The sequence below is a fragment of the Glycine max genome, chromosome 9 (assembly GCF_000004515.6).
Source record: "Glycine max cultivar Williams 82 chromosome 9, Glycine_max_v4.0, whole genome shotgun sequence".
In the NCBI taxonomy this organism is placed as follows: domain Eukaryota; kingdom Viridiplantae; phylum Streptophyta; class Magnoliopsida; order Fabales; family Fabaceae; genus Glycine; species Glycine max.
The window spans coordinates 39,726,190-39,748,124 of NC_038245.2; the positions used below are offsets into that span (position 1 = coordinate 39,726,190).

At 31.7% G+C, this 21,935-nt stretch overlaps 2 protein-coding genes and 1 non-coding gene across 5 annotated transcripts; 2 read left to right on the forward strand and 1 right to left on the reverse strand.

Moving 5' to 3' along the window:
* The first annotated feature begins 2,635 nt into the window (after window positions 1-2,635).
* On the forward strand, window positions 2,636-4,597 carry LOC100790164 (DNA-directed RNA polymerases II, IV and V subunit 12). Its single transcript, XM_003534054.5, has 3 exons — window positions 2,636-2,796; window positions 2,922-3,014; window positions 4,420-4,597. The coding sequence occupies exons 1-3, from the start codon at window positions 2,757-2,759 to the stop codon at window positions 4,440-4,442; spliced, it is 156 nt and encodes a 51-aa protein (XP_003534102.1). The 5' UTR covers window positions 2,636-2,756; the 3' UTR covers window positions 4,443-4,597.
* Window positions 4,598-9,185: 4,588 nt separating this feature from the next.
* MIR4375 (microRNA MIR4375) lies at window positions 9,186-9,253 on the reverse strand. Its single transcript, NR_048701.1, has one exon. It is a non-coding gene; the product is annotated as a microRNA MIR4375 (primary transcript).
* A 3,837-nt stretch (window positions 9,254-13,090) lies between these two features.
* Window positions 13,091-21,645, forward strand: LOC100798960 (uncharacterized). 3 transcript variants are annotated; one of them, XM_014762206.2, is made up of 7 exons: window positions 13,091-13,483; window positions 15,418-15,537; window positions 15,648-15,691; window positions 16,380-19,286; window positions 19,618-19,722; window positions 19,875-20,049; window positions 21,047-21,645. In XM_014762206.2, exons 1-7 carry the CDS (start codon window positions 13,481-13,483, stop codon window positions 21,248-21,250), a joined length of 3,558 nt encoding a protein of 1,185 aa, XP_014617692.1. In that variant the 5' UTR covers window positions 13,091-13,480; the 3' UTR covers window positions 21,251-21,645. The 3 variants fall into 3 exon arrangements, with proteins under 3 accessions (XP_014617692.1, XP_006587421.1, XP_014617693.1); XM_006587358.4 differs by lacking the exon at window positions 15,648-15,691 and having other exon boundaries at window positions 13,092-13,483; window positions 15,418-15,451; XM_014762207.1 differs by lacking the exons at window positions 13,091-13,483; window positions 15,648-15,691.
* The last annotated feature ends 290 nt before the right edge of the window (window positions 21,646-21,935 follow it).

The window sequence follows — 21,935 nt, forward strand, 5'->3', positions numbered from 1 at the left end:
TCACTAGGTTGAAATTTAAGCCGAATGGGCCAATTGGAATCAAATTTTTTTCCAAGTCAAAGAAAGTTGGTACACTTTTTGGATTTGAATTTGATTGTCTAATTAATGGTTAGTTGACCTAAGCTTGGCCATCATTGACTATTCTAGAATGAACAGTTCTTCCATGCATTAATTTAAAAATGTAAAAGAAAAAAATGCCCAAATTTCCACCGTAAAATTAAATTAATCAAGTAGTAAGATGTGTTTATATTCAATTTTTGACAATATTTAAATTTCAATGAGTAATCACTGCAATATTTACCATGCCGTTAGTTCAAGTACAATTGATTTATATCTTAAAAAAATCTTAATTTTAAGTTTTGTAGATAAAAAAAGTGTAATTAGAAGTGAAAATCTTATTAAAGGCCCTCAGTCCTTGTAATATATCTCCTGTCTAGTATTATCTTGACGTTGACAAAGAATAGACAACTGAACTACCCCTTTCTTCCTCTTGATTAGGTTCTCAACAAAGACTATTCATTAACAAATACTTCACACCAATAATAAACGAAATCAAACATTATAACATTCAAAAGGTTTATTTTTTCAATCGCGCTATTCTATTAATTGCTTATCAATAGGCATTTCCTTAACGTAGAATACACCATTTAATGGCATTGTATCTCCATTTTAATTTATTTATTGGATTTTTTTTCTCCATTTTAAGTATGCACTACTATCTTGTGGGAAAATTTTCGTAATTTTTCTACCATTTTTGTAATATTACTCCCAGATACAAAAGGAAATGAGAATGACATGAACCATTTTTATTGAGAAAATATTTTTAAGTGATCAAATTATTATTAAAAAAGGGTACATTTTAAGTGATACAAATACATGTTGCTGAACTTCGGAGAAGTATAACATTGTAACATCAAAAGAAAAAATTGAAAGTAATTAATTTGAGCGTCTTTAAAAATGTTAAAAATAAAATTGTCTCAACGAGAAAATGAATACAATATATAGGAGATTATCGCAATTTCAACTCTATTTTATTTCCTAGAGTGAATAAAATAAAATAAAAATTAAATTTGACTTAATGCTGCAATATTTATTTTATTTTTCAATTTCGACCATTCAATATTAATTAAATACAGTATGAATCAACTGTGACCATGAAATTCTTTTATGTAGGAATACATGAAAAAACAAAATTGAGAAGTTTCTTAAAAAAAATAGATTTAAATACAGTTTTGGTCTCTATATTTTTTAAAATCCATAATTTTGATCTTTTATTTTAAAATAGAGATATTTATTCTTCTTGTTTTTAAAATCAGTAATTTTAGTCCTCTTATTTTAAAATAAAAATATTTAGTCTTCCACTTTTATAAAATCCATGATATTTTTTTATCACCCAAATAAATATATATTAATAAAAGAAAGGCACCACACAACGCCAAAAAAAATAGAAAAAGAAACATACCCACCAAGTTACTACAAAAGAAAGACAATGAAAATAATTCAAGTGTCAATCTCCAAATAACTTCAAATTTAGGCCACGATGTTGATCCTTCTGTTAGATTGAAACACTCAAACGAATCACATCGGAAAAAGATGAATTAGATTGAAACACCCAAATGAATCACACCGAAAAAAGATGAATCTAGACACCATACAAGTATGGCACTGCAGGGTTGATGATAACTTAAAGTAATTAATTGCTATTACATATACCAACAAGATGTATCTATTTTCAGCGGTCTTTCACTTAAGAATTTTATAGTTAAACGTGTTTGACTTGGAATAATTATGAAATGGGTGACCTTCTAAAAAAATTCCTAAAAATTGTTGACTATAAGATAGATTAAACAAATAATCTTGTGTCATGTCACTAAATTTATGTTGTATTAGGTTAATTTCTTACCAATCAACACCTTTCAAATTTGATGAAAAAATGACCAAAATTATGGATTTTATAAAACTAGAGGACTAAATGTCTATTTTAAATTAGGGAGACTATAGTTACAGATTTTGAAAAATATGGGGACTAAATATCTATATTTTTAAATAAGGAGATCAAAATTATGGATTTTGAAAAATAGAAAAACCAAAGTTGCATTTAAGTCAAAATATTATATGTTATTAATGAAAACACAATGTTGTATGATGAATATATGATGAAGATAGTTTAAAATTAGGGTTTAAAAATTAATAAAGATAAAATGAAAATAAGATTTTAGATATGATTAAAAAGCCCCAATGATAAGATAAAAATAAGACTAATAAACATGGGAATAAGATAAGTTTTTATCTTGTCAATGTTTTTTTTTTTTATTTCTCATCAATGATCTTAATTCCTGAGTGATATTTTACTAAAAAAACATATATCTATTCTAGAAGTATATCTTCAGAACTATAAATTATAGTTCTAGATATATATTTCTAAAATAGGTATATTTAATTCTGAAAATACATTTCTGAAAAGGGGTATACTTCTTTAACAAAAAGGATATAATGGGTAGTTGGGAGGTAGAAAGGGGGTATAAGGTGTACTTAGCAAAAGGGTGTAAATAACAAGAGCAGAAAAAAAATAGAGACTTGTTGATTTTGGACAAGTAGTTTCGAATTTGGGCCCCAAAAGAAGAAGAGGAAGCCCAATCCTTCGTTATAAAATCTTTGACTCTAACAGTTTTCAATTTCGTTTTCTTCATTGTGCCTCCGAACCAAAACCTGAAGCCTAGAACCTTCTTCCGTCTCACAGTTTGCCGGAATCAGCGATGGATCCTCAGCCTGAGCCAGTTAGCTACATCTGCGGAGGTTTCTTCTCTACTCTCATCTCATTTTGACCACATCGCGTTTTTCGTTTCCCTTTTCTGCTAGTGTTATAAGTGTGTTTAGGGTTTTGAGAGTGAAATGTGATTTTGCATGTGTATGTGCTGTAGATTGTGGAATGGAGAATACGCTGAAGCCTGGTGACGTTATACAGTGCCGTGAGTGCGGTTACCGTATCCTTTACAAGAAGCGCACTCGTCGCAGTAAGCTTCAATTTTACTAATGCTCTGTTTTGTATATAATTTCTCTGTTTCGTTCGTGGTTGCTGAGTTATTCTTTGCTTTGTTCACATGTTTATGTAGAGGTAATTAGTAATTATGGTTTATGAAATTTTAGCGGTTTGGTTAGAGATGAGTGAGTTTAAAACGAAGTCACGGGTTCTAGTTGCTCGCTCCAGTTCAGTGTGCAACAGTGGAGAGTAAGGCCCTGTTTGTTTAGTGTTCTAAAAGCAGTTATCTTATTTTTGTTTTTATAAATTTTGTCACTGGAGTTCATTTGAAAGTGTGTCTTTGAGTAAATTGAATAGAGCACTTGATGAAGACCGAAAAAGATGGATGAGAAAACATCTCTGTTTCTGTTTCTTTGCTTTTAAAACACTTGTTTTGTAATTAATTTTCAAAACTTGAGAGATTTTGGATAATAAATTGATTGCTGAGTAGTACGGTACTATTTTATAAAACAGTTCCTGAAACCAAGAAGTGAGAGGGGCATCGAATGTGCTTTGGCGACCGGTTGGTCATGGGTTCAAATCCGTAACAGCCTTTTGCATATTTGCAAGGGTAAGGTTGCATACAATAACCCTCCCTATAAGTGCACTCTTATTCCCCTATAAATTACACTGTGGATTTAAAATTTCCTCTTACTCTTTGACTTCAACTCTCTCTTGAGGTCTTCCACGTTTCATTTGAACCTCTCTATACCGTGAAACCCATTTTTAGGTGGTGCACAATCATCTAAAAGTTTTTAAAAATTGTAAATTGGTCCCTTTCACAGTCTAGTAGTCTAACACCAGCGGATAATGAGTTATTTCTGTTCCACCTTTTCAATTTGCAATTCAAACTACCATGGACTGAGTTCCTGACCACTTTGTAGTAGAGCTTCATATGATCTAGAGGTGGATGCCTATCCATTGGACCGAAACTGTAGTGTAAATACGGATGTTTCAATTTGGAAACCTGTCCTGAATATAATGAGTGGATGTAATTTATCTCAAAACGATAACATGTTTTGAAGTTCTAGCAAGTTTTATTAGAGTTAATTAAAAGATGATGTGATGAGTGACGTATTGAAGGTTGGTTCATAAGAGATAGCTGTATCTGCTGAGGGATATCTTGATCTAGGCAGATAAGACTCAAAAGGAAAGAGAAGAGAAAACAAGAAAAGGAAAAAAAAAGTTAAAATGAAAGGCTAATTATGATGTTCATATTGAGTGTGGCTCGCCTTTGTTATGCCTCAGTATCAGAAAATTAATTACCAGATTCCTTAAGGTGTGCCCTGTTGTGCTGTGACTTTCTTACATATGCTTAATGCTGTGGTTTCTTTTTTGTTCCGCCTTCTACATACATGCAATTTACTTACAGTACTCTAAAAATTCTGGTTTCTATGCAGTTGTCCAATACGAGGCACGCTGAAGAAAACTGCTCTGACATTGGCAAGTAATTTCCATGGAAATTGTTACTACATCTGTGTTGTGATATTGAAGAACTACTTTTAATTCTACAGTACCATTGCTTTTGGGTGATGTTTAGAAAAGGATAAAAACTTTGAAATGTGAATATGTTACAAATATTTGTGTTTCATTAGTTTGCAATTTTATCACTACGATGGTTAAAAAAAAGTTTCAACTAGGAAAAGGATTGGTGCTCTTAATGGATCAACTTGCTATGATTTAGAAAACAGTCTGCCCACGCAACGCTTCATTTGTGGCTTGTAAAATGAGTTCCATTCGAAATATAACATATTTTGGCAAAGTTATAGGCTTTGTTCGGCAAGGCCTCCTTTTCGCCAGCTTTTTAGCTTTTATTTTTACTAGTTGTTTAATTGTTGGATAAATTTTTTTAAAAGTAATTTTTAGTATTTTTTGAATTATTACTTAAAATAATATTTTTTAAACATTAATTTTTGATTTTTTTATTTTTATCTTTAATATATTTATTCATTTTTTTATTTTTATTTTTGATATATTTTTTTTATTATTTTTAATTTTATATTTTTCAGTTATTTTTATCAAATATTTATAATTTTATAAGTTAGTTTTTTAACTTTAGTTAATTTTTTAAGTTAGTTTTGTTAAAGATAGCCATGATTGGATTATATTAAATCATAATAATCAATTTTGGATAGCAGCCAGCGACTGATCCTGAAATTTTGATTAGTGGATAGTGATTTTTTATTTTTTGAAAATGGATAGTGAATTATTTTTATTATTATAGTGGAAATAATAGATATGTACATTGTATACGAATTGGATAATACTATTTTCAATTATCGGTTTCGATTAAAACATGAAACGGTTTTATAGAAAAATGCTTATGGCAATTCATTGATAATTAAATGTTCAACACAAGTCGAAACATGATTTAAAATAACTCAAGGCATCCGAGCAAGCTTTTATCATTTTTTTTAGTTAAAAAAAGTATTTGATTATTTAGTAAATAAGTTTTTTTTCTAACTTTTTATATTTTTAAACTTAAATATTTATCAATTTTTTTCTTATCTTTTTTAAACAAATTATGATTATTATTTTTTAGTTATTTTAAACCTTTTAATTATTCTAATGAATAATTTTATAGAATAATTATAAGTTAATTTTTTAACTTTTAACTAATTTTTTCAGTCAATTTTGTTAAAGATAACCTAGATATGGGACTGCCCTTACTAAAGCATAAGCAACACCATTGCGTTGTTTCTTGTCCAAAAAAAAACACCCTTGTAAGATTTATTACAAGATAATAGCCTCTGACATTCTTCACTCCAAATTCAAACAGTTTTATAATTTTTTAATCAATTTGGTAAAAAAAAATGATTCTATCATTTAAATGTTTAATTATGCTTTTAGTCTCTTAAATCAGAAAGTCTTTTTATCTTAATTCTTCAAATAAAAATTTGTATTTTTAGTCTTCAAATTTGTATGATTAATGACGAAATGCTTTGGTTTAATGTTACTGAAATTGTTTAATGACATAATGGATGGATTAATTAACTTTCTAATTTGGTTAATTTTTTGGTTGGAGAATGGTGTAATTGGGTATCTTCTCGAGAATGTACCAAAAGACTGACATGGTCCCATACCAATCCCAATGGTCACCAATTTACAAAAGCAGATATATTTGTTGGCGGTTGACAGAAATGGTAAAATGAAATGCGTGTGCTCGACTAATTCCTCATCTTTTGTCAGTGAGGTTACCTTTTTTCCCTATATAGAAGTTTTTTCATTAGACAAACTTCTATGATTTTTCTTTTCTTTTCGTATAATAATTATTTTCAAATGATTTTTTATCCTCTGATAATTTGTTTAAGTAAATCGAATTAAAAACACACGCATACATATATAAAAAAAACAAATTTAATAAAAGCGAGAAAATTATAAAAAAAATATAATAATCTTAACATTATAAAAATTGTTACATTTTAGAACTTTATTTGCCACTTAATTATTATCTCTCCCATCATATCAAGTTAAATTTAATATAAAACATTAGACTTCATAATACAATTAATCGGTTAAATATTATTTTTCATCCATTATATTTTAATATTTTTTTATTTTGATATATTAATTTTAAAAGTTTTATTTTAATTATTTATATTTTTGAAAGTTTCATTTTTGGTATTTCTTTTAAAGTTTTATTTTAATCTTTTTAGTTTTGTTGTTTTTGATTAAAAATGTTAGTGCTTTGTTAACATTTTAAATTTTTAAATAATTAACTATTTTAACTATCATAATTTTTAAATTAATTGTTTTACTTAGTACTCTATCAAAATTTTAAATATTGACAGCATATTAATGGTTTTTAAAAAAATAAAAAAATGATTAAAATAAAACTTTTAAGATTTAATATAAAAATAAAAATAAAAATTAATAAAAAGTGGCATTTAACCTAATAAATTAAGATATAAAATTCTATTGAAAGAGAATCAAATAAGATGGTTTTGGAAGGATAACACATTAAGGAAAAAACATCATATTTTAACCGTCCAAAAAATGGTCCCACTGTGGATTATGCATAGCATCAACTTTGAGAAAAGGCCCACATAATCAGTGTTCAGTAGCCAGTGCAGGTTTGTGTGTTGGACTACTGGCACTGACCTACACTGACGAGTTCTAGGGTGCCTGAGCGAAACTAAGTTTCGTATGTGGAAAAGTGACCAATACCATCCAATCGAGTGTTTAGTAATCGAACGATCATTTTTAGGTACTTTTGGTGCACCATTCGATTGAGTTATCTGAAATCCAATGTTATATTTTTGTTGTCGATGTTGTCCCTAATTTTCGAATGGCCCCAGCTCCCATCACCACTCACCAGCCATAGCTTCTTCTATGGCTTCAATCACAAGGAATGATTGTGCATGAAAACTAAATATATATGAAGCATTGTAATGGAAAATTTAAATATGAAATACCTAACACAACAATAACAGAGGATTTTATCATGCGAATATTGTTTGTATACTATTTAGCACCTAAAGTTTATTAATTTGTCATGATGAATTGAACAAATTAAATGATCGATTCTTAACTCCCTTTTCAATTTGAGATTTATTTGCTAGTAAAGTTACTTGAAGCAGTAACACAATATGCTCTCCTTTAAAAATTTATTTTAAAGTTGAAATGAAAATAAAAAAATAGAATTGTTTGATAATTTTATAATTTTTTAGATTTAAAAATTGGATTTATAAGATTTAAAATAAAAAATAAAAAGAAGAATCCAACAGTAGTAACATAATTGATAAGCAAATAAAAGGAGAAGAGAACAGAAGAAGGAACTCACGGTGAGAAATGTAGGAAGAGACTTGATTAACAGCTAGTAAAGTGAAATAGAGGTGAAGATGAAAGTGATTTGAAAGAAAGTTATGTATGTTTTTGTGAGTGAAAAAGAAAAGGGTTGGTGAAAAGGGTGAGACCATAGGAATAGGAGTGTTCACTGTTTAGTGTCACAGTCCAACAACATTCACTCAAAATCTAGGAGGGACAATTTCACATGGTGACGAAAGAGAGGAGAGAGGATTGGGGACAACCGTGTGACGATCTTCATGGCTAAAATGTGAATTTGTGAGAGAGGTAGGTAAAGAGTGTATTATGACAGATGAGGATTGAGAAGCCACGACACAAGTTTTAGGAATTAGGTTTCAAATAGTAATATTTTAATACACTATATATATTTAGGTTTTTTTTTTTACTTTTTTATGTTATTTTTTAAGTGGCAGGGCGGGTTCGGGGTCGGGGCGGATATCAATAATCCCATAATCGCCCTCGCCCCCATTTTGGGTTATCAGGGAAAATCCGAATCCAACCCCAAACCTAGTCAATGTGATTTTTCTCCGTCAAAGTCGAAGCGAGTTCGGTTCAATCCCCACGAGGTTAGATTTCGCTGCCATGCCTAAACGACAGCAGCAACGACGAGAGGCAACGACATTCACAACGACGATGACAACAGGCTAGGGCTCCAAAGGTTATCGCGAGATGTTTGGGTTCTGAGATATGAAAAATGAGTTCTGAGACATTTGAGCGTGAGTTTAATATTAGAAAAATAACAACATCAATTTTATTAAAATTCGATGTTAACTTACTAATTACAACATTGGTTTTTAATAAAAATCAATGTTAAGGGGGAAAAACAACATCAATTTTATTAAAACTGATGTTAATTTACCACTAACAATATCGGTTTTAATAAAACTGATGTTAAGGCAAACTCACAATATCGATTTTTAATAAAATTGATACTAACAAAAATACTTTATTTATAAATATGCTATCATGCTTTTGTTAATATTGATTTTATTAAAATTGATATTAACTGTCCGACGTTAATTTCAGTTTTTATAGTAATGATAATATAAAATAAAAATGAATAACATTAATCAATTGGTCGAAGTGAAGTTTGTCTCATTTTTTACGTAAAAAGAAAAGTTATTTTCATATTTCAAGGTGGCTTAGTGGTTTTTTTTTTAAGGCATTGGGGGGCAAAATCATCAAATTGGGTCCCTTTTATAAATTTATTATCAGAATGGGTCTGTTTCATAATTATTTACCAAGGGGGTCTATTTTTTTACTACAAAGCGCTTACCTGAGGGGCGCATTCCACAAGAAGACGACACGTGGCGTGACGTGACAAGTTGACAGGGGACGATGGGACAGGGGGGAAGTGGTGAACCACTAGTGGTGCCCTGCCAGGCGTGACTAGTAGTGTTGGCCTGCCAGGCGCGACCACTAGTGGTAGCGTCCACTAGTGGTGGACAGCCAGACACTTTCCTCTTCCCTATAAAATCCATTTTCTTCCGTTTCATTCTTTATTACGAAATCGTTTCATTTTTCATTACATGTTTTTGTAATTTTACCTTGTCGTGTATCCTTTTTTTTAACTCTCAAAACTAATACCACGCTTTATTTGAATAGCTTTTTTAGGGCCTTCAAATGTGATACCATTATCAGTTTCGTACATCTTACCATTTAAATAGACGAGTTTAATAATTGAACTCATTTTTCAAAAATATACTTACAATAAATAATTAATGTCGTCAACAAACAATAATATAAAAAATATATTAACATAACATAAATTATTAACCTAAAATAAATTAACAACAACAAATTACTCAAAATAAATTAAATTACTGTCACAACAATTTCCTACTTCGCACACTCATGACGCAAAACAATTAAATTTTGGCTATTAAAAAAATATACCAACAACATCAATAATTATGAGCTTAACTAATAATAATAATAATAATGTGCTGGACATAAAAACTACTACAATAAATAATTATTATCATCAACAAACAAATATAACATAATTATAACCAAAAATTAAATTATTAAGTTACAAAAAATTACTAATTATCACACAAAAAATATAAACAAAATTACTATTTCATTTTATAGTCCGTGTCAATTTGTTTATGCACCTACAAAATATAATCATTATTATCATCAACAAAATAAATATTAATTAATGCTATAATGTATCGAAGATAAAAAATATTTACTAGTTTTGAGCAAGATTTCTAACCGGTATAAAGCGCTTCAACACTAATGCATATAACAGTAACAAGTCACATTCAACTCAGCTCACTTCAACGATTTCGTAATGAAAAATGAAACGGAGAAAAAGGGGTTTTATAGAGAAGAGGGAAGTGTCTGGCTGCCCACCACTAGTGGACGCGCCTGAGAGGCTACCACTAGTGGTCGCGCCTGGCAGGCCACCACTTCCCCCCTATCCCATCGTCCCCTGTCAACTTGTCACGTCACGCCACGTGTCGTCTTCTTGTGGAACGTGCCCCTCAGGTAAGCGTTTTGTAGTAAAAAAAAATAGACTCTCTTGGTAAATAATTATGAAACAGACCCATTCTGATAATAAATTTGTAAAATGGACCCAATTTAGTAATTTTGCCTGGAGATAGTTCAGGTCGTAATAATCCAATCACATCATTTGTACGTAAGGCTTAGATACTTTCAATAAGCAAATAATAAGTATTATACCATTACTACAAAAAACGCCCCTACTTTTGAATGACGTGATGAAACCCTTTCCCTTTGAGGGGGCAATACTAATTAAAGACAAAAAAAGAATCGTATCTTCAATGTGATAATTATAGCTTATTTTATATTAGAATGGTTAAGGATTTTAACCAATAACATAGAATGTGTTAAAATATGTATTGTTACCTAATGAATATAATTGTGTAAAATAATTCGCTAAGCTGAATCATAGTTAAACCTAGTTGTAAACTGGTTGTGGGCCTTTAGAAAACTCCCTTGCACCATCATGAGCATTTAAATTCTTTATCGTGCTTTTATTGCTTCCCAAATTATAGGCACATTCGTTTCCTTTTTCTTCTATTGTACAACAAACCAATCCCCATGAATATCAATCATGTGTACATTACTATTGTTTTAGGAAATCATTAATGGATTGGGTTGATGAGATTCTCGAGACTTGATTGTCATTAGTAACCGTTATTCCATTTGAAAACTAGTCAGTATGAAAGAGTATTAGTATCAACTTTTATGAGTATGCGACCGATAGAGGCTAGCCCTAATAAGAAACTTTCATCATAAAAAATAAAAAACCATACTGAGGCTTTGGGAAGCACTCCCAAACAAGAGTTTTGTTGATAGTGTAAGCTTCTAATATGAAATCTGGAGACTATGTTTTCACTATTAAACAATGATCAAGGCATAAACTACCACTAATGACCATCTACCTTTCATACAGTCAAACTTGACCATGAAGTATCCATAGGCAACATCCCGCAGATCAAATACCAATTGAAGTTTCCAAGTCGTCTATAGTTTAGAAAGCATAGCAGGGTATCCTAAATTCTTCCCCAATAATGTGATAATGAAAGCCTCAAACCATGGCTCAGAAAGCTCCTTAAATAACTATGTTTAATATACTTTTATAAACATGTATATTCTTTATTATTAATCAAGTTTATTGAAATTTATAAAATCATGTTAGTGCCATTTTTAATTTAAAAAACTTATAGATAGTTTTTAATAAATTTTAATCAATATTTAACAAGATATTTTGAAAGAGATAATATTATTTTTTATAGAAACCACATGTATTCTTTATTAGAGGTAATTCTACTCCTGTTAGATTAGATTACTCTAGGCAAAAAAGTTTCATCTTCAAATATTTAAGAGGTATGTTGGCATATTCTTTATTCTCTTTTTTTAAGAACTCTCTATTTATTTAGTTGAAATTTATTGAAAATGATTAATTTTTATTGGTCCAACTTCTCATTTAATAATTATCTCTCCTAATTTAAAAGTGAGACCCATAAAATTGGATTTTCAATTTGTTTTTCAATTTTAAAGAAAATGATAGAAAGAGAATGCAAGAAATTAAGGTAACATTTTATTCAAACTCGAACGAAAATATTACTAATACTTTTAGTAATAACATTTCTCTTGTTAGTTAAAATCAGATCCTATCAAATAATTATGTGTGAAACTTAAATCCAATTAAATCTCAATGGTTGGTTAGTCATTGTTCAATAATTGAAGAAAAAATTGAAGAATGATCTTCATTTGTGTAATATATCCAGCTAGGAGAGGATCCTGGTCTCTTTTAATTGTATCAAAGTTACCAAGCAACTATTTTGTATGAATAATAATATTTTTTTTAATAATACTCCCTTACTTTCTTTATGGTTAGAATTAAATGTATTTCATATTTTTAATATATTAACATTTTCATTTTTATTTAATACTACTTTTTTTTATAGAGAAGTAAAGAGGAATTGTTAGAGGATTAATAAAAGAAAATACATTACTCATTTTGTATTACCCTGGTCCTTTGTATTATCCTTTGGTTGTTAAGAACAAAACTAACAAAAAAAAAAATAAACAAGTGAAGAAAAATAAAGGGGAGAAAAAGCTATATCTTCTACCATATTAAAAAAGGAAAACCAAAACTATTCTGCTAATAATTTATTTTCCCTTCTTTGATTAAGAAAATGGAGAAAAAAATAAATTTTTTAAATAAAGTAAAAAATAACATATATTTAATTCTTATTGTGTTAAGATAATATAGAATATTTAATATTACCTTTTCTGTCTAATAAATAAGAAGAAAAAATATTTATTTTTCTTCATTTTCTCTTTATTTAAGTGATAGATGAAAACCTCTTTCTTCATTTTATTTCCTTTTTCTTTCATTTCTATATCCCATTCATAATACCAACTACTAAAGTTTTGTTTTTTGTTTACCTAAAAAAGAAGATTTTTCTCTCTTAAAACGATACTTTTAATAGCTATTGATTAAAAAATAATAAATAAACTGTAATAATTAAAAATGCATTTAATTTCCATATCCTGCAAGTATTAAAAGTTTTATAGCATAAAACCAAAATGAAATAATCACATCTATTATTATTAATATTTTGTTTCCTTGCAAATTAAATTTCTGTTCTATCTGCTGTGCATGCTTCACGCTTGGCTCGAGGATATTTGTTTTTATTTCTGTTTATTGGTGCACGTGTGGAAAAACGGCAGCACCAACCAGTCATTGAATTTAGTGTCATATTCATATACTCTCCTAAGAGCTTCAAATTTGACAAAACAAACAAAAACCCTACAAAGAAAGAAAGAAAAAAACTAATTTTTTTCTTCTCCTTGTTTACCAAAACGATTAGCATATTAAAACGCATTTATGTGGCGATAATTGTCCCCTGTGATGCGAGTTCCAGTCAAATCAAAATCATTTTCTTCAAGAGTGTCTGTCTGTGGCTACTGAACTACCTCAGTGTCTCGCCCAAAAACCGAAGTCGCTTTCTTTCTCTTTGCCAAAAGGGACACGAGAGAGAAAGGAAAAAAAAGAGATAAAGAGAGAGTTTTTCAATCCCAAAAGACAAAACGGGTGATTACTTGAGAAAAAAGAGAGCCGTTGAGGCTTGGAAGAGAGCCATTCAGTTCCGACCCATTGGAACTTGTATCATGGTTCGTCCCGATTGTTGTTTCTTTGATTTTTCCTATGTTTTTTTTTTTATGTTTTTGGCGATGAGCCTTTTTGTGTTTTGTGTGTGTGATTGGATTGTTTGAGAATTTTGGGTTTTTGAATTGGGAGTGATGATGGGGCGTGGTTCTTTTTGCTGGTTTCTTTGGTTCTTTGATTTTTTATTTTTTTTTCATGTGGGGATAAGTGATCGGGCTTGTGGGGTTGGTGGAATCTATATTTAGGAATTTTTTGCCTAATTTAGGTGTTCTTGTGCGTATATGTAATCTGAAACTTGGGCCTAAATCTGAGGACGAGTTGTATGGCTAAGAATACGGAAGTCTTTGTTTTTGATATTTTAGGGAGGGGATTTGTGGTTCAGTATAATTTTGCTTGTAGATTTTGTGTGAATGGTTCATATAAGCCTTGTTTTCAAGTTTGATTTTCTTTCTTTTCTTTTTAAATCTTCGTTTGCTTATTAATGTAGTTTTTTTCAGTTTTGAGATTGGCTTTGTATAGGCTTAGTGAGGTTTGGGTTAAATTAGAAGAGGGTAACCTTTGTTTTGACTGGTAGACAGAACTCAATTCCTTTTGGGATAATTTAATCTTTTCCTGTTTTTAATTTGGAGAAACCCAAGTTGAGGTTTCTCCTTTCCTGCACATATCTATTGTGTGTGTGGAATTGCATTCTTTGTTCATTTTTTAATTTCGAATAGTTCTCTCTGGACTTTCAACTTCATTTGTTCATGAAAGCCAAGAAAACTTGAGGATTTTGTATGTATGTCCAGAATTGAACCAAAGGTTATCAGCAGCTAGGGGGGATTTTTATTGAATGTGCTTGCATAGATTTGGGCAACTAGAAGTTGAGTTTGTTGGGTTTAGATGCCTTCTATTATGTTAGAATCAAGAAGGTGCATTCAAAGATTGCAAAATCGAGGTATTTGTTTGTTAGGAATATTCCTGTTTGACTTGAATCAATGAAATTGGTTTAAGGAAGTTAATGTTTGGCATACCATCTATGCCATTTGGTCTTCGCGCCTTAGCTGTTGTATTTCTGATAACACATAACCTGTTTCAACCGTTTCAATACTAATATTATCATTGCTCCCATTTCTTTAGGTGGCCATTTTCTCTTTGGATTAAAGGAATATGGCTAATTTATTGTGTCTAAACAATGTGGCTACTGTTCTTTATGTAGTTATCCCAGTAGTGGTTTGTAATCTAAGAGGAGAAACTAGTTTTGGTAATATGCACATAAGGTTAGGCACAACATATTTTATTGGTTTTGGCTTTTGATTCTGCAGGTTTTCAGGAATTATACTTTCTTATTCTGCTGTCATTTTTTCTATTAGAGCTCTCCCCATCAAATGGCCCTGTTCTACCTTTCCATGGCCAAATGTTTTCTGGAAGTCTATAATCTTTTTTTTAGTTATTATTAGAAACGTTGAAATTAAATTGCTCCTTCGTTGTTTGTTTGGTAAATGGTTATCTTTTAGAACTATGGAAAGAAAGAGGCAAATAAAACAAGAAAGTAAAGAAGCATACCATTTTTTGTCTGTGTTTCTTTCATTAGAAATGTTGGAATTAAATTGCTCCTTGGTTGTTTGTTTGGTAAATGGTTATCTTTTAGAACTATGGAAAGAAAGAGGCTAATAAAATAAGAAAGTAAAGAGGCATGCCATTTTTTGTCTGTGTTTCTTTCACTTATGTTTAGATGTTTTCCTCTTGCTCTGATTTTAGCTTGCAAGTTTTTTCAAGTTACCATGATCTGTTTACAACTTAAATTGATGTCTAATAGACTTTTAGGTCATTGCAAGATGATAATGTAAACAGTAAAAGTATTTGAATATCAGTTCTCTAGAGTAATATCTTGTTTATCTTTGTTTTGAAAATTGCAACTTCTTTCTTCTCATTGTTTTCTTTTCTCCAATATGGACAGGCAAGAAAGATGCGTTGTGCCCCTCAAGAGATAGGTAATAATAATCCAGAAGTTTTAGAAGCAAGAAAGGATTCCATACCAACAATATATCAACAACAAAATAAACTCACATCTTTAGAGGTCACAATAAATACCAGTCCTTTTTTTATAATGACTTTTTAATAGCATTTGGAAAGGAGGTTGATTTTTACCTCTATTTTTTCCTCTTTAAATGTAATTATTTTGTTCAGGATTGTCAAGAATCTTCTCTTTCAAAGATTAACACTGATAGTAGGTAATATATTTTTATGCCTGTAGCATTTCTTTCATTATCTTTTGTTCTTATGGTAATATGATTCTATAATTGATTTACTTGTTTCTTTTGTTGAAATTGTTGACCTATTGATATAAAATGTATTCCTAGCCTTCTAGGACATTCTTTAGAAGTATATTATTCCTTGTAGAATGGTTCTAAGGCTTATACCAAAAGCTGGCAGTGTTATTGATTCTGTGCATGGTGGGAGGGAACATAAGTCCATGTTGGCATTGTCATAATGATGCCATATGGTTCCTGTTTGAAGGAGTTGCTCACTTCATTCTACATCATCTTGGTATCCTTGTTTTTTCATTATTCTAGTATATCCTAATTTTGCATCATCAATTGAGGAAACAGGGTTGGAAAAAAATGTTTCAAAGTTCCGGCAAAAAGCCAAAAACTTCCAAGAGGTGGTCTGATCTTTCTTTGCATTGATCGAGGGCTATAAAAGACACAAGACAATAATACACTTAATTTGAATAACTAACAATTTTTTTTAAATTTCTTCACAATGTTCAAGCTTTTAAGACTCTTAATGGCTGCATGACTCAATTAAATTTTGCCATTGTTATATTGCTCCCTTACTTATTTGTTTATGTATTTTTGTATTCAGAAGACACTTGAAACTTGAAAGTGATAATGGTTAAGTTCTGATATTATTGTTCAGGTGTGCAATCCTTTCATTCCATAACTTCGAGCCTGATGGAACCTGGAGAATTGTTGCCCTACCAGTGCAGTGTTCCAATCACGTTAACTTAGCTTCTGGTGTAAATATGGATGGTTTGCAACTCCTTTTCTCTCCACCTCTCAATAGGTTGAAGATTGATCAATGTAAGGGTCCAAGAGTGCCTCTTCCTCCCTATGCTTATTCAGCTAAATCATGTACTAAAAAAGGCTTTACTGGTTCAAATGTGCGTCGTCGATGTCAAAACAAGATTGCTAACAGAGCTTCTAAACTGAATGAACTCCCTGACAATTCTTCTTCTCAAAGTTCATTAGTCTGTGGCCCTGGCTTATTCCCTGATAGTTCTACTGCACTTAATTCATCTGATAAGGACACAAGTCATTCCATGGAAGATGACAAGTCTTCGAAGAAAAAATCAAGAAAAAGGGCAAGAAAGAAAGTTAAACGGAGTAAGAAGAAGTCAAGTGACAGTGGTTCTCCTGAATGTGAAGTTCTTACTGAGGAATATGTCTGTGTAAGTTTGACTTCTGAAACCTGCAGCAGCAATGATGTGGATAAGGAGGGTGTGGGAGAATTTTCAACTTCTGATGATAGGTTAGTAAAATCTGATTGTGAAAGGAATGGCAACATCAATGTTATGCAAGCACCTAATAGTTGCAACTCTTATCTTGATCGGGAGGCGATTTCAAAAGCTACTGCACCTATTGTTCAAAGTTCTGCTGGAGAATGCACCACATTTGAACCCAAGAATCAGCTCCAAGATAGGGGCCCTGATTTTGAAGTCATTGATAGAGGAATAAAGGACATCCAACACGTTGAGCCATGCTGTTTTAATGATGTACATGACTCTTTGGTGCTGGATTCAGTTTCAGTTGGTTCCAGAAGTGATGAAAGTATCAGTGCTGATGATATAGGAAAACCGTCAAACAAGGCAAATTGCACAATCACTTCAGATTCAGGAGATGGATATTCTCTTGGTCAAAACTTAACGAATGGTATTCACAATAACTGTGAACATAATGAGGGGATTGGGCATGGTGGTCAAAATTGCATCAGTAATGATAAGAAAGTTAAGCAGAAGAGAACAATGTCAAAGAGTTCAAGTTTAAACAAATTTGGGGGAGCTGGAATTTTGCATGGTCAAAAAGGGAAGGAAAATATTCATTCTGTATGGCAAAAGGTTCAGAAGAACAGTTCTGATGAAGGTAGTGGTGACTTGAAGAAAGTAAACACAACTTCGCCACAATTTGCTTCTACTCTGGAAAAGGATCCTTCAGTTATCAAAGAATGTAATTCTGTTAGTGTAAATGGTGTATCAAATACTGAAGATAAGAAACACTTGAAAAATAAAATTGGTAGGAAATCAAAAGGTATAGTGGAGACAGTTTCAAAAAAGGAACACAACAACTATTCCAAGAAGAGTTTCCATTTTAACAGGTCTTTGTCGAATGATCATGGGAAGGCTGGTGTTCAACAGAATGATGTGTTGCTTATCTCTTCTCAGGAAATTGATCAACAAGGATTGAACACTGTCTCTGGATTTAATTCTGATATTAACTGCCTGACGGATGGGGTCCAGACCAATGAAGTTGAACAGGTAACATCTGAAATAGGTCACAGTGCAAACTTTCATCTGGAGGAGTCAGGTCCACAAAAAAGTGCCAGCCATATAATTGCAAACACAAACAATGAAAATATAGATAGTCAGGATAGCTCATTGGTAATGCCAGGTGGGAACATCAATCAGTCAAATATGTCTGAGGAGCTGTCTCCAGATTCTTGTAATCTTGAAGGTGATGAGGTTGGTCAAACAGAGAAAGAAGTTTCATCTGCAAACTACAATGCAGAAATCCTCAGTTCTGGAACTACCCTATGGAAATGGGTACCAGTTGGGAAAAAAGATAGAGGGTTGGAAAAATCTGAATCTAATAATTCACCACCAGAATATTCTGATGCATCCTCTAGTAACAATTCTAACTCAGAAAGCAGTGTTGAACCAGAAGTGGCCTCTTCTAAAAATCAGGATTCTTCACTAAATGCAACCAGAGCATGCAACGGCCAGATTTACGACAAAGTGTCTTGTCTAGATGAGGGTGAGAACCATAAAATGGCTAGTCAGATTGCATGTACATTGACAGAGCACAGGGACAAGCATGAAGCTGCTAATCACATGTTTTATGAATGTGAAAATCAAGATATGTTAGAAAATGGTTCTTACAGAATAGCTCAAGCTGTGAATGATGCCTGTAGGGCACAACTAGCTTGTGAAGCGGTACACATGGCTACAGGTGGTCCAGTTGCAGAGTTTGAAAGACTACTACATTTTTGTAGTCCTGTTATTTGCAACTCACTCAATTCACTCAGTTGTTCAACCTGCTCACACAACCATGCTGGTGGTGTCTCACTGTGCAGACATGAGATCCCCAACCTATCTTTGGGATGCCTGTGGAAGTGGTATGAGAAACATGGGAGCTATGGGTTAGAGATAAGGGCTCAGGATCATGAAAATCCGAAGAGACAAGGAGGTGTTGGTGATTTTCCATTTCATGCTTATTTTGTCCCTTCTTTATCAGCAGTTCAGCTGTTTAAGAACCATGAAAACCGATGTGTAAATAGCGGGGACAAGCTTCCAAATTGTGAGGTTTCAGAGGCATGCGAAATGGTTGACATTTCAGAAAAGTCATCTACTGCCAGTCAACATTTGATATTTTCTGTTCTCTTTCCTTGGCCTCGCAATCAGGATGCAAGCAGTCAAACACCAAAGGAGACAGCTTCTATCAATAATGGATCTATTCCATCTATCAACTCAAACTGCTCTGGTGATTTAGAACTTCTTTTTGAATATTTTGAATTTGAGCAACCTCAACAAAGACGACCTCTTTATGAAAAGTAAGATTCATCTCTTTTATCCTGTCATTAAACAGTGTCTTTCAATGCATCTACCTGTCTTCAATATTTTAGAATAGATAGAGCTTGTCATTTCATATCTTACTTAAATGATTATATCATACTGAATAATTTTAATAAGATCATCAAATTTTTGTCATTATACTCTGTAGGAATTAGGAGGAGGGGGAGGAGGGTAGTTGAATAGATGACTAAGACGAGAGAAAATGTTTTCACCTTTTTTTCTGTCCATAGAGTCATAGATGTTTCACCGCTATAAGAAGCAGGTTTGTCGGTTGAACACATGCATGATTTGATTTTGATCTTCTTACAGGATACAAGAACTGGTTAGAGGCTATATACCAATCCGATCTTCAACTTATGGGGACCCAACAAAACTGGATTCAATAAACCTGCGAGATCTTCACCCTAGATCTTGGTAAGTGATCTGCATGCCAAATATGTTTCATGTGCTAAAGAAAATGTGATTGTATCTGCCTTAAGATCAGATAACCAGAAATAAGCATTATCTTGACTTAATTTCAACTGATTTTTCAAATGGTAGTAGCACTAAGACCACCTGATTTCCAGGTTCTCAGTAGCATGGTATCCTATTTACCGCATACCAGATGGCAACTTTCGTGCATCTTTTTTGACTTACCATTCACTTGGACATTTGGTTCGTAGAAGAACTAGTTCAGATTTATCAACTGTAGGTTCTTGCATAGTATCTCCAACTGTGGGGCTTCAAAGCTACAATGCCCAGGTATGAATTTTCTTGCTTATCATTCCTCCATGCATTGAGATGAACCTTTCAATTGGTCAAGCAAAACCTTTCGAGACAAGTCAATTGCATATAATATGTTGACACATTTACATTATTCTGTTTATGTGGCTGATTTCGAGATAATTGGAACTTTTATTAGTATATTCAATCATGTTAATCACAGTTTATTTTGAGGCAATCTTTGCCAGGGGTGGGGGAAATAAATAATGTAAAAGGTGAATTTTCTAATCCCCACTATTTGTGAAAAGATGAACTTTTGCAGTTTGCTAAAAGAGAAGCCGAGGGAGAAGTTATTTACATTGGAAATATTATTGGAAGATGTTGTAGGAAGCATGTTGTTGATTGAAGTTGTTCAAATTATACTTAGTTTGTGTACTTTGATTATAAGCTCTGTTTGGATAAACTTATCAATAAAAAACTTACAGACTGGAAAAGAAAATAAGAAACGATAAAATGGATTAAACTGTTTTCATAAGTTAAAATCAATTTATGGCCCTCAACTTTTATAACAGTTGTCTCATTTAACTTCTTCAGAAACTGATGCAAAAATTGATTTAATTTTATGGAAATAAGTTTGATTTATTGTGCTTTATATTTTCTTCTTCTATAAATGTTTATGTAGAGAAGTTTATTCAAATAGAACATATGAAGAAGTTTAAAATACCATCCATCTAATTTGGTTTGCTTTTACTTTTACCTGAGTAAGTTTATAGGTGAAAGATAGAAGCAATTGCACTATGTCTTCAAATAATTGTGATTGTATTAACATAACATACTCTACTACCTTTGTTCCTTATTATAAGAAACAAGTTATAATGTATTTTTACACTATAAGTTGTTTCTTATGAAAAGAAACAGAGATAGTAATTGTTAACATTTGCTGATAAAAAAAGTCACTTGTTGTTTTGCAATTACACTTTTGATAAGTAATGTGGATACTTTTTAAGCAGTTAAGCACTTAATGTGATATGAGCAGGGTGAATGCTGGTTCCAGCTGAAGCATTCTGCACTTGCAGCAGAAATGGCGGGCTTAGACCCTTCGCTACTTCTTAAAGATCGTTTGAGGACACTTGAGGAAACAGCATCTCTCATGGCAAGAGCCGTGGTCAACAAAGGGAACCTAACCTGTACAAACAGACACCCTGATTATGAGTTTTTCATGTCTAGGCGGCGGTATTGATTCCTCAAAATTTTCACCATTAATAATCATCATGAGTAGGCCAGCAGCTAGTTACGACTTACAAATGAATGATTTTGGCTACATTCATCACATAGGATATTACCCCAAGTAGGATCTAAGTGTGATTGATGGTGTTGCATGTGTCTTTTAGGTCCTAGTTTCAACATAAATTCGTTTGTACATACATAGCTTCTTTGTGCAGTACCATTTTTGGTTTTTTTTTTCTGTCAATTCTCACTTTTAATTTTGCTTCTTGTTAGAGAGAGCAATAAACTTGTAGTGCTGATGTGAGAGATTAGCAGCTATTCTGGATTTTTCCATATAGTTTAGTTTTTTATTCTTGTTTTTCATAGCTTGAATTTAGTGAATGCTGCCATATGTGCGTTCATGGTTCATACTTGTGTCCAACTTGCTCTTCTCGCATTTAAAAATGCAATTGAATCAATCCTTGATTCCAAGAGAACTTTATATAAAGCATTAACCCGTCAACTACACTCTATATAAGCATAATCTTGTCACACCAACATAACTATTTATGTATTAGTTTTAAGTCTATACGCGTCTTTTGTTTTACCAATTTTAATCTTTCATTAAATATTAAACAGGCATCATTCATGGATAGCCACTACATGATTTGTAAATTTCTTAACTCTTGGTTTATTTTCTTCTAAGTGGCTAATACTAT